The 12,825-nt window shown below is 47.6% G+C and overlaps 1 protein-coding gene and 1 pseudogene across 1 annotated transcript in view; one reads left to right on the top strand and one right to left on the bottom strand.

The window, feature by feature from the left end:
- The window catches only part of LOC135564789 (ADP-ribosylation factor-like protein 6-interacting protein 1), a 24,383-nt pseudogene extending 22,749 nt beyond the window's left edge, over window positions 1–1,634 (top strand).
- The window catches only part of LOC135564787 (uncharacterized), a 16,712-nt gene extending 4,013 nt beyond the window's left edge, over window positions 1–12,699 (bottom strand). The window contains exons 1-4 of the mRNA XM_065010844.1: window positions 12,436–12,699; window positions 12,067–12,228; window positions 6,703–6,904; window positions 5,824–5,951 (exon numbers count right to left, since the gene is read on the bottom strand). Coding sequence (XP_064866916.1) covers window positions 5,839–5,951; window positions 6,703–6,904; window positions 12,067–12,228; window positions 12,436–12,672 — 714 coding nt within the window. The 5' untranslated portion in view covers window positions 12,673–12,699 and the 3' untranslated portion in view covers window positions 5,824–5,838. The remainder of the gene's footprint in view (window positions 1–5,823; window positions 5,952–6,702; window positions 6,905–12,066; window positions 12,229–12,435) is intronic.
- Window positions 12,700–12,825: the final 126 nt, after the last annotated feature.

Below are 12,825 nucleotides of genomic sequence, written 5' to 3'. Positions count from 1 at the left end.
TATATTCCAAACCTCACCGGAGACCTTGGCTAACTATTGGTCTGACTGTGTAGCTGTAACAGACAAGCACAAGGCCCCATAGCCAGCTGACAGCTGTTCAGTAGTCCGTGCATTGTCATCCTGCAACTGTAAAATACCACTAAGAGAAAGGGTTCATAGGATCAGTCCCTATTAGGGGAACCCCATAGGGTTCTGGTCAAAAGTAGTGCACTACATAGGGAATAGGGTGCCCTTTGGGAGGCAACCCTAGTCTCTTTACCCAGTTCACCAGACAAACTGTCCTACAGAATCCCGACTTGTTTTATATATGGTGAGACATTGTTCCACTAAACATGGAGTAGATTGTTTTAATAGACCCGTTAGGAACCAAACTGCACAGTGGTGGAGGGACTAACCTGAGCTTGTCCAATAAGAGGGGCTCGTTTTGCTACAGTATGCACTAATGAAAACAGCCCTTTAAGCAGTATGCTGTTTAGTTAGTCCACACATGTCTTGTTAACAAACTATAGTTTTGGCAAGTTGGTTAGGACATCTACTTTGTGCATGACACAAGTAATTTTTCCAACAATTGTTTACAGACAGATTATCATTCACTGTATCACAATTCCAGTGGGTCAGACGTTTACATCCACTAAGTTGACTGTGCCTTTAAACAGCTTGGAAAATTCCAGAAAATGATGTCATGGCTTTAGAAGCTTCTGATAGGCTAAATGACATAATTTGAGTCAATTGGAGGTCTACCTGTGGATGTATTTCAAGGCCTTCAAACTCAGTGCCTCTTTGCTTGACATCATGGGAAAATCAAAAGAAATCAGCCAAGACCTCAGAAACAAAATGGATGGCATCATGAGGGGAAATGATGTGGATATATTGAAGCAACATCTCAACACATCAGTCAGGAAGTTGAAGCTTGGTCCCAAATGGACAATGACCCCAAGCATACTTCCAAAGTTGTGACAAATTGGCTTAAGGACAACGAAGTCTAGGTATTGGAGTGGCCATCAAAGGCCTGACCTCAATCCTATAGAAAATTTGTGGGCAGAACTGAAAAAGCGTATGCGAGCAAGAAGACCTACAAACCTGACTCAGTTACACCAGCTCTGTCAGGAGGAATATGCCGAAATTCACCCAACTTATTGTGGGAAGCTTGTGGAAGGCTACCTGAAACGTTTGACCCAAGTTAAACAATTTAAAGGCAATGCTACCAAATACTAATTGAGTGTATGTAAACTTCTGACCCACTGGAAATGTGATGAAAGAAATAAAAGCTGAAATAAATAATTCTCTCTACTAATTATTCTGACATTTCACGGTCTTAAAATAAAGTGGTGATCCTAACTAAGACCAGGAATTTTTCACTAGGATTAAATGTCAGGAATTGTGAAACTGAGTTTAAATGTTTCTGGCTACGGTGTATGTAAACTTCAGACTTCAACTGTAGTGACTCTGTTTCCTTTGTTCCCAGTGAGTTTCCTGCTCCTGCTTCCTGGTCTGAACCAGCATGGTGTCATAAGCAAGTACGCTGGCATGGCCAAGAGAGAGATCAACAAACTGCTGAAACAGAAGGAGAAGAAGAACGAGTAGGAAGAAAGAGGAGAAGAAGAGGGGATCTGTGAGATGAGACGAACGAGAGAGAAGAAGAAGAAAATGAGAAACCCGTAGATCAAACGTAAAAGAAAAGGAGCTTCCACTAAGTACTTCTGTACTTCCTCAGTCTGCTCAGAACAACTCTACACACGCCCTCTCCCCCCTTGACCTCTGACCTGTCACCTAACCAACCAATCACCTGGCGGGATTGGAGGATAGGTGTTTTTCCACCTATCCTCCCACGCATGCAGTCAGTTGCCACGTCGGTCAAGGCTTTAGTTCACGAGTAGACCACACTGAAACAACATTATGAACCCCCGCACATATGAACCCCCCCCACACACACATATGAACCCCCCACACACACACATATGAACCCCCCACACACACATATGAACCCCCCCCACACACACACTCATATGAACCCCCCACACACACACATATGAACCCCCCCACCACACACATATGACCCCCCCACACATGAACCCCCCATGGAGGTGGCCCCCAGCTGTATGTCTCTAGATCCTATAAGGAGGTGTTTAAGATGCCAGTCACTTATTACTTTTGATGTCAGAGGAAAGACTACTGAACAGAAACCTCTAGCATTATTATTATTATCCCCTCCCCCCACACATATAATACCATCACAATACAATATGTAATCAAACTCAGATTCCTGCTTCTGTCTGTTTTTAAGATTGCACTGAAACCGTAGCAGAAACTGGAGTTTAGAGTAGAGAAGCAGACCTAGGTGACGCCTCCCACGTGACACCCTATTCCCTATGTAGTGCACTACACCTATAGGCCCTGGTCAACAGTAGTACACTATCTAGGGAATATGGTGTTATTTGGGACTCGAGCCTAGTCTGGTGACATTTGGAATATATAATTCTGGGTCTGTGTCTGAAATGGCACCCTATTCCCTATGTAGTGCACTATCCCTATAGGCCCTGGTAAACAGTAGTACACTATCTAGGGAATATGGTGTGAGCTGACACTGGTTGAGACACAGACCTAGGATCAGCGTAACCTGCCCCCTACCCTGACCTTACTGTCTAGTCCAGGGGATCTTTACCTTACTAGTCCCTGCTGTTACGCTGCTAGCTGGACCTGCTAGTCCTTTATCTGTCCCTGTCTCACGACAGTCTAAACCCAGCTCACGTTCCCTGTTAGTGGGTGAACAATCCAACGCTTGATGAAATCTAATAACGCTATTGGCTGGACCTGCTAGAGTCCTTTCTGTCTCTCTATCCCTCTCTCTCTGGTCGGGGGGCCGATGATTGTAAATACGCCAATCCTCTTCCTATCTTTTATCTCTCTGTCTTGTCTGTGTTTATATTCTTTACCTACTATCTCGCTGCTCCTCTCCTCCATTTCATCTGTCTGAGTTCTCTACAAAACAATGAATAAAGTCTGATTTAAATGAACATGGATGGAGGCTCGCTCATTGATCCTGCTTCGTAGTTTACCCCTCGGGTGTTAAATGTTGTTGATGTTAGGGAGGGAGGAGGGAGGAGGGTGTTGAATGTTGTTGACGTTAGGGAGGGAGGGTGTTGAATGTTGTGGACGTTAGGGAGGGAGGGAGGGAGGGGTGTTGAATGTTGTTGACCTTAGGGAGGGAGGGAGGGGTGTTGAATGTTGTTGACCTTAGGGAGGGAGGGAGGTTGAATGTGTCTTAGGGAGGGAATGTTGTTTGACCTTAGGGAGGGAGGGAGGGGTGTTGAATGTTGTTGACCTTAGGGAGGGGGAGGGGTGTTAAATGTTGTTGACGTTAGGGAGGGAGGGGTGTTAAATGTTGTTGACCTTAGGGAGGGAGGGAGGGGTGTTGAATGTTGTTGACCTTAGGGAGGGAGGGAGGGGTGTTGAATGTTGTTGACCTTAGGGGAGGGAGGGGTGTTGAATGTTGTGGACGTTAGGGAGGGGTGTTGAATGTTGTTGACCTTAGGGAGGGAGGGAGGGGGGTGTTGAATGTTGTGGACGTTAGGGAGGGAGGGGTGTTGAATGTTGTTGACCTTAGGGAGGGAGGAGGGGTGTTGAATGTTGTTGACGTTAGGGAGGGAGGGGTGTTGAATGTTGTTGACGTTAGGGAGGGAGGGAGGGGTGTTGAATGTTGTTGACGTTAGGGAGGGAGGGAGGGTGTTGAATGTTGTTGACGTTAGGGAGGGAGGGGTGTTGAATGTTGTTGACGTTAGGGAGGGAGGGAGGGTGTTGAATGTTGTTGACGTTAGGGAGGGAGGGAGGGGTGTTGAATGTTGTTGACGGGAGGGAGGAGGGGTGTTGAATGTTGTTGACGTTAGGGAGGGAGGGAGGGGTGTTGAATGTTGTTGACGTTAGGGGGGGGAGGGGTGTTGAATATTGTTGACGTTAGGGAGGGGGAGGGGTGTTGAATGTTGTTGACGTTAGGGAGGGAGGGGTGTTGAATGTTGTTGACGTTAGGGAGGGAGGGGTGTTGAATGTTGTTGACGTTAGGGAGGGAGGGGTGTTGAATGTTGTTGACCTTAGGGAGGGGTGTTGAATGTTGTTGACGTTAGGGAGGGAGGGGTGTTGAATGTTGTTGACGTTAGGGAGGGAGGGGTGTTGAATGTTGTTGACGTTAGGGAGGGAGGGAGGGGGTGTTGAATGTTGTTGACGTTAGGGGAGGGAGGGAGGGGTGTTGAATGTTGTTGACGTTAGGGAGGGAGGGAGGGAGGGGTGTTGAATATTGTTGACGTTAGGGAGGGAGGGAGGGTGTTGAATGTTGTTGACGTTAGGGAGGGAGGGGTGTTGAATGTTGTTGACGTTAGGGAGGGAGGGGTGTCGAATGTTGTTGCGTTAGGGAGGGAGGGAGGGGTGTCGAATGTTGTTGACGTTAGGGAGGAGGGAGGGTGTTGAATGTTGTCGTTAGGGAGGAGGGAGGAGTGTTGAATGTTGTCGTTAGGGAGGGGTGTTGAATGTTGTCGACGTTAGGGAGGGAGGGGTGTTGAATGTTGTCGACGTTAGGGAGGGAGGGGTGTTGAATGTTGTTGACGTTAGGGAGGAGGGGTGTTGAATGTTGTTGACGTTAGGGAGGGAGGGTGTTGAATGTTGTTGACGTTAGGGAGGGAGGGTGTTGAATGTTGTTGACGTTAGGGAGGGAGGAGGGGTGTTGAATGTTGTTGGGAGGGAGGGGTGTTGAATGTTGTCGTTAGGGAGGGAGGGAGGGGTGTTGAATGTTGTCGTTAGGGAGAGGGTGTTGAATGTTGTTGACGTTAGGGAGGGAGGGGTGTTGAATGTTGTCGACGTTAGGGAGGGAGGGGTGTTGAATGTTGTTGACGTTAGGGAGGGAGGGGTGTTGAATGTTGTTGACGTTAGGGAGGAGGGTGTTGAATGTTGTTGACGTTAGGGAGGGAGGGAGGGGTGTTGAATGTTGTTGACGTTAGGGAGGGAGGGGTGTTGAATGTTGTTGACGTTAGGGAGGGAGGGGTGTTGAATGTTGTTGACCTTAGGGAGGGAGGGAGGGGTGTTGAATGTTGTTGACGTTAGGGAGGGAGGGGTGTTGAATGTTGTTGACGTTAGGGAGGGAGGGGTGTTGAGACTGTACTGACCGTTCCCCAGGGCCAACCCTCCATTTTAAATGTCTTGTCAGACAGATGTGGTTAGATAGTAGATGTACTGTTCTACTCCTGGCACTGGACTCACTTGCGCGCACACACACACCCTTTCAGTCTCCTATGCACACATTCTCTCACACACAGTTCCCATTAGTTATTTTATTCAGTGAAAAGCCCCTCCAGTTCAGTGCTGTAACACTCAGCCCAGATCTACCAGTTCAGTGCTGTAACACTCAGCCCAGATCTGCCAGTTCAGTGCTGTAACACTCAGCCCAGATCTGCCAGTTCAGTGCTGTAACACTCAGCCCAGATCTGCCAGTTCAGTGCTATAACACTTAGCCCAGATCTGCCAGTTCAGTGCTGTAACACTCAGCCCAGATCTGCCAGTTCAGTGCTGTAACACTCAGCCCAGATCTGCCAGTTCAGTGCTGTAACACTCAGCCCAGATCTGCCAGTTCAAGTGCTGTAACACTCAGCCCAGATCTGCCAGTTCAGTGCTGTAACACTCAGCCCAGATCTGCCAGTTCAGTTATTCCAGGGAGTTGTTCTGACTAGATGGGGTGTTAGTGGACTGGTTTTAGTTGTATTTCACTGTTGTTGGACTGAACTGCACTCAGTTGGGTCAGAGTTGGGTGTGTGGTGTGTGTGTGTGTACACGTACACGTACAGTTGAATTGTGTGTTTAGTAGAGTCGGAGGGAACAGCAGTCCGTCTCCCAGCGTCGTGTTGCCCACAGGACTCTCTCTCCAGACTGTCTCCTAGGGTTACCTGGACCTGCTGGAGTCCTGGTCTCACCTGAAACACACACAACGCATGTACACACACACAACGCATGCGCACACACACACAACGCATGTACACACACACAACGCATGCGCACACACACACACAACGCATGCACACACACACACAACGCATGCGCACACACACACACAACGCATGCACACACACAACGCATGCACACACACACACAACGCATGCACACACACACAACGCATGCGCACACACAACGCATGCGCACACACAACGCATGCGCACACACACAACGCATGTACACACACACACAACGCATGTACACACACACACAACGCATGTACACACACACAACGCATGTACACACACACAACGCATGCGCACACACACACAACGCATGCGCGCACACACACAACGCATGCACACACACACACAATGCATGTACACACACACAATGCATGTACACACAACTCATGCACACGCACACACACAACACATGCACACACACACAACGCATGCACACACACACAACGCATGCACACACACACAACGCATGCACACGCACACACACAACGCATGCACACACACACACACAACGCATGTACACACACACACAATGCATGTACACACACACACACAATGCATGTACACACACACAACGCATGCACACGCACACACACAACGCATGTGCACACACACACACACACACACACACAAACAGCTGTGGTTCGTACAGGATACTGTGGGTTTACATGAGAAAATGTAAGAAAGAAGAAAACAAAGTGTGTATTACCTGTCAGTATATCATGTTGATGCCACAGTGTGGGTCTACCATTGGGGTCGTGTGGTGAGGGAGAGGGGCTAGGACTCCTGTGCTCACTGCGATAGGTCGTCCAGTAGGGGGTGGGCTCCTTGGGATTGGTCACCTCTCTCATGGCCTCGCCCTCGCGATTACGAGACCAATTACTCTGACCCAGCCTATGAAGAACATTGAACTGGAGAGAGAAAGATATAGGGGGGAGATGGAGAGAGAGAGAAGGTGCAGAAGGATAGAGGGGCCAGAGAGAGTAGAAGTATAGAGAAGGGGCCAGAGAGAGAAAATAAGAATAGGGGTTTAGGGGGACAGCGAGGGAGAACGGGGCGAAATAGAAAGATACGGGGGATATGAGAAGAGGAAGATACAGGGGATATGAGAAGAGGAAGATACAGGGGATATGAGAAGAGGAAGATACAGGGGATATGAGAGGAAGATACAGGGGATATGAGGAAGAAGGGGATGAGAATAAGATACAGGGGATATGAGAGGAAGATACAGGGGATAGAGGAAGATACAGGGGATATGAAGAGGAAGATACAGGGGATATGAGAAGAGGAAGATACAGGGGATATGAGAGGAAGATACAGGAAGATACAGGGGGTATGAGAAGAGGAAGATACAGGGGATATGAGAAGAGGAAGAGGAAGATACAGGGGATATGAGAAGAGGAAGATACAGGGGATATGAGAAGAGGAAGATACAGGGGATATGAGAAGAGGAAGATACAGGGGATATGAGAAGAGGAAGATACAGGGGATATGAGAGGAAGATACAGGGGATATGAGAAGAGGAAGATACAGGGGATATGAGAGGATGATACAGGGGATATGAGAAGAGGAAGATACAGGGGATATGAGAGGATGATACAGGGGGTATGAGAGGAAGATACAGGGGGTATGAGAGGAAGATACAGGGGATATGAGAAGAGGAAGATACAGGGGATATGAGAAGAGGAAGATACAGGAGGAAGATACAGGGGAAGAGGAAGATACAGGGGATATGAGAGGATGATACAGGGGATATGAGAGGAAGATACAGGGGGTATGAGAGGAAGATACAGGGGATATGAGAAGAGGAAGATACAGGGGATATGAGAAGAGGAAGATACAGGGGATATGAGAGGAAGATACAGGGGATATGAGAAGAGGAAGATACAGGGGATATGAGAAGAGGAAGATACAGGGGATATGAGAGGAAGATACAGGGGATATGAGAAGAGGAAGATACAGGGGATATGAGAAGAGGAAGATACAGGGGATATGAGAAGAGGAAGATACAGGGGATATGAGAAGAGGAAGATACAGGGGATATGAGAAGAGGAAGATACAGGGGATATGAGAAGAGGAAGATACAGGGGATATGAGAGGATGATACAGGGGGTATGAGAGGAAGATACAGGGGGTATGAGAGGAAGATACAGGGGATATGAGAGGAAGATACAGGGGATATGAGAAGAGGAAGATACAGGGGATATGAGAAGAGGAAGATACAGGGGATATGAGAGGAAGATACAGGGGATATGAGAGGAAGATTCAGGGGATATGAGAGGAAGATACAGGGAATATGAGAGGAAGATACAGGGGATATGAGAAGAGGAAGATACAGGGGATATGAGAGAATGATACAGGGGATATGAGAGAATGATACAGGGGATATGAGAAGAGGAAGATACAGGGGGTATGAGAGGAAGATACAGGGGATATGAGAGGAAGATACAGGGGATATGAGAAGAGGAAGATACAGGGGATATGAGAAGAGGAAGATACAGGGGATATGAGAGGAAGATACACGGGATATGAGAAGAGGAAGATACAGGGGATATGAGAAGAGGAAGATACAGGGGATATGAGAAGAGGAAGATACAGGGGATATGAGAGGAAGATACAGGGGGTATGAGAGGAAGATACAGGGGATATGAGAGGAAGATACAGGGGGTATGAGAAGAGGAAGATACAGGGGATATGAGAAGAGGAAGATACAGGGGATACGAGAAGAGGAAGATACAGGGGATACGAGAAGAGGAAGATACAGGGGATACGAGAAGAGGAAGATACAGGGGATACGAGAAGAGGAAGATACAGGGGATACGAGAAGAGGAAGATACAGGGGATACGAGAAGAGGAAGATACAGGGGATATGAGAGGAAGATACAGGGGATATGAGAGGAAGATACAGGGGATATGAGAGGAAGATACAGGGGATATGAGAAGAAGATACAGGGGATATGAGAGGAAGATACAGGGGAAATGAGAGGAAGATACAGGGGATATGAGAAGAGGAAGATACAGGGGATATGAGAAGAGGAAGATACAGGGGATATGAGAGGAAGATACAGGGGATATGAGAAGAGGAAGATACAGGGGATATGAGAAGAGGAAGATACAGGGGATATGAGAAGAGGAAGATACAGGGGATATGAGAGGAAGATACAGGGGATATGAGAGGAAGATACAGGGGATATGAGAGGAAGATCAGGGGATATGAGAAGAGGAAGATACAGGGGATATGAGAGGAAGATACAGGGGGTATGAGAGGAAGATACAGGGGATATGAGAGGAAGATACAGGGGGTATGAGAAGAGGAAGATACAGGGGATATGAGAGGAAGATACAGGGGATATGAGAAGAGGAAGATACAGGGGATATGAGAGAATGATACAGGGGATATGAGAGGAATGATACAGGGGATATGAGAGGAGAAGAGGAAGATACAGGGGGTATGAGAGGAAGATACAGGGGATATGAGAGGAAGATACAGGGGATATGAGAAGAGGAAGATACAGGGGATATGAGAAGAGGAAGATACAGGGGATATGAGAGGAAGATACAGGGGATATGAGAAGAGGAAGATACAGGGGATATGAGAAGAGGAAGATACAGGGGATATGAGAAGAGGAAGATACAGGGGATATGAGAGGAAGATACAGGGGGTATGAGAGGAAGATACAGGGGATATGAGAGGAAGATACAGGGGGTATGAGAAGAGGAAGATACAGGGGATATGAGAAGAGGAAGATACAGGGGATATGAGAAGAGGAAGATACAGGGGATACGAGAAGAGGAAGATACAGGGGATACGAGAAGAGGAAGATACAGGGGATACGAGAAGAGGAAGATACAGGGGATACGAGAAGAGGAAGATACAGGGGATATGAGAGGAAGATACAGGGGATATGAGAGGAAGATACAGGGGATATGAGAAGAAGATACAGGGGATATGAGAGGAAGATACAGGGGAAATGAGAGGAAGATACAGGGGATATGAGAAGAGGAAGATACAGGGGATATGAGAAGAGGAAGATACAGGGGATATGAGAGGAAGATACAGGGGATAGGGGGAGAAGAGGAAGATACAGGGGATATGAGAAGAGGAAGATACAGGGGATATGAGAAGAGGAAGATACAGGGGATAGGAAGAGAAGAGGAAGATACAGGGGATATGAGAGGAAGATACAGGGGATATGAGAGGAAGATACAGGGGATATGAGAGGAAGATCAGGGGATATGAGATACAGGGGAAGAGGAAGATACAGGGGATATGAGAGGAAGATACAGGGGTATGAGAGGAAGATACAGGGGATATGAGAGGAAGATACAGGGGTATGAGAAGAGGAAGATACAGGGGATATGAGAGGAAGATACAGGGGATATGAAGAGGAAGATACAGGGGATATGAGAGGAAGATACAGGGGATATGAGAAGAGGAAGATACAGGGGATATGAGAGGAAGATACAGGGGATATGAGAAGAGGAAGATACAGGGGATATGAGAGGAAGATACAGGGGATATGAGGAGGAAGATACAGGGGATATGAGAGGAAGATACAGGGGTATGAGAGGAAGATACAGGGGGGTATGAGAAGAGGAAGATACAGGGGATATGAGAGGAAGATATAGGGATAGGAGAGGAAGATACAGGGGAGGAAGATACAGGGGATATGAGAGAGGATGATACAGGGGATATGAGAGGATGATACAGGGGATATGAGAGAGACAGGGGAAGATACAGGGGGTATGAGAAGAGGAAGATACAGGGGATATGAGAGGAAGATACAGGGGATATGAGAGGATGATACAGGGGATATGAGAGGAAGATACAGGGGATATGAGAGGATGATACAGGGGATATGAGAGGAAGATACAGGGGATATGAGAGGAAGATACGGGGGATATGAGAAGAGGAAGATACGGGGGATATGAGAGGAAGATACAGGGGATATGAGAGGATGATACAGGGGATATGAGAGTAAGATACAGGGGATATGAGAGGATGATACAGGGGATATGAGAGGAAGATACAGGGGATATGAGAGGAAGATACGGGGGATATGAAGAGGAAGATACAGGGGGGATATGAGAGGAAGATACAGGGGATATGAGAAGAGGAAGATACAGGGGGAGAGGAGATACAGGGGATATGAGAGGAAGATACAGGGGATATGAGGGAGAGGAAGATACAGGGGATATGAGAGGAAGATACAGGGGATATGAGAGGAAGATACAGGGGATATGAGAAGAGGAAGATACAGGGGATATGAGAGGAAGATACAGGGGATATGAGAGGAAGATACAGGGGGTATGAGAAGAGGAAGATACAGGGGATATGAGGAAAATACAGGGGATATGAGAGGAAGATACAGGGGATAGGAGATACAGGGGAGGAAGATGAAGATACAGGGGATATGGAGGAAGATACAGGGGATATGAGAAGAGGAAGATACAGGGGATATGAGAGGAAGATACAGGGGATATGAGAGGAAGATACAGGGGATATGAGAGGAAGATACAGGGGGTATGAGAGGAAGATACAGGGGATATGAGAGGAAGATACAGGGGATGTGAGAAGAGGAAGATACAGGGGATATGAGAAGAGGAAGATACAGGGGATATGAGAGGAAGATACAGGGGATATGAGAGGAAGATACAGGGGATATGAGAAGAGGAAGATACAGGGGATATGAGAAGAGGAAGATACAGGGGATATGAGAGGAAGATACAGGGGATATGAGAGGAAGATACAGGGGATATGAGAAGAGGAAGATACAGGGGATATGAGAAGAGGAAGATACAGGGGATGAGTAGAGGAAGACGTCGTTGGGAGAATGGAGAGGTGTGGGAAAGAGGGAGATGAATAGAGGTGTTCCATTCTATTCAGTTGTTCAGGGGTTTCCTTCCTCTGATGCTACAGCACCCTCTACCGGTGACATTAAGTACTGAAGACCGCTGCCTCTGACAATTATAGTGACGACATGAAGGTACGTGTTGCACTGAGACAACACAGAATCAAATAAAGCTCAACTGACGGTCCTTCATCCATCCATTCAGAATGAGTTGGTCGTACCGGGATGATGTCTTTGGGGTTATGGATGTCTCTGCTGTGTGTCTGTGATTGGCTGGTGGATGTGTGACTCAGGTTCAGCTGACTGGTGTGCTGGGAGGGGTAGGCGGGATCTCGGGGAAAGAAGAGCAGAGGTTGGCCATCGGCCTCCCGCCCACAGTAACTCTGGAGAGAACCAGGAAGAGGATCTCAGGACACGTCGTGCCAAAGACACACGTGTGTGTGTGGTACAGTTCTATAATACCATCTAGTGGTACAGTCCTGAGTGTGTGTGGTACAGGTACAGTTCTATAATAACATCTAGTGGTACAGTCCTGAGTGTGCGTGGTCGTGGTACAGTTCTATTTTACCATCTAGTGGTACAGTCCTGACCTGAGTGTGTGTGGTTGTGTAGCTGGTCCCAGATCCCTGTGGGTCCCCTAGTGACAAGGTGCTCTGGTGCATCAGACGTCCATGCCTCGGGCCTGAAGACTGGGGTTTGCCTGGACCCCGCTGCCCAGTCAAGGCCTCTGGGATGTGGGTCATCCGGCTGTCCATGGGCACACTATCCACCTTACTACCCTGGCCGAAGCCTACTGTCACCACAGCTGTGTCCCGGTTCTTAGACATACTGCTGGCCAGTCCCCTGGAAAACAACATATCATTTTATCTATCAAGGTTCAGTCCCAAATCGTACCCTATTCCCTGTATAGTGTACTACTTTTGACCAGAGCCCAATGATAACCTATTCCCTATATAGAGGAAGACCAAGACCATGGTGCT

The sequence above is a fragment of the Oncorhynchus nerka genome, linkage group LG26 (genome assembly GCF_034236695.1).
Source record: "Oncorhynchus nerka isolate Pitt River linkage group LG26, Oner_Uvic_2.0, whole genome shotgun sequence".
Taxonomy (NCBI): Eukaryota; Metazoa; Chordata; class Actinopteri; order Salmoniformes; family Salmonidae; genus Oncorhynchus; species Oncorhynchus nerka.
Note: the sequence above shows the minus strand (reverse complement) of the source record. Positions and strands in the feature narration are given on the sequence as shown.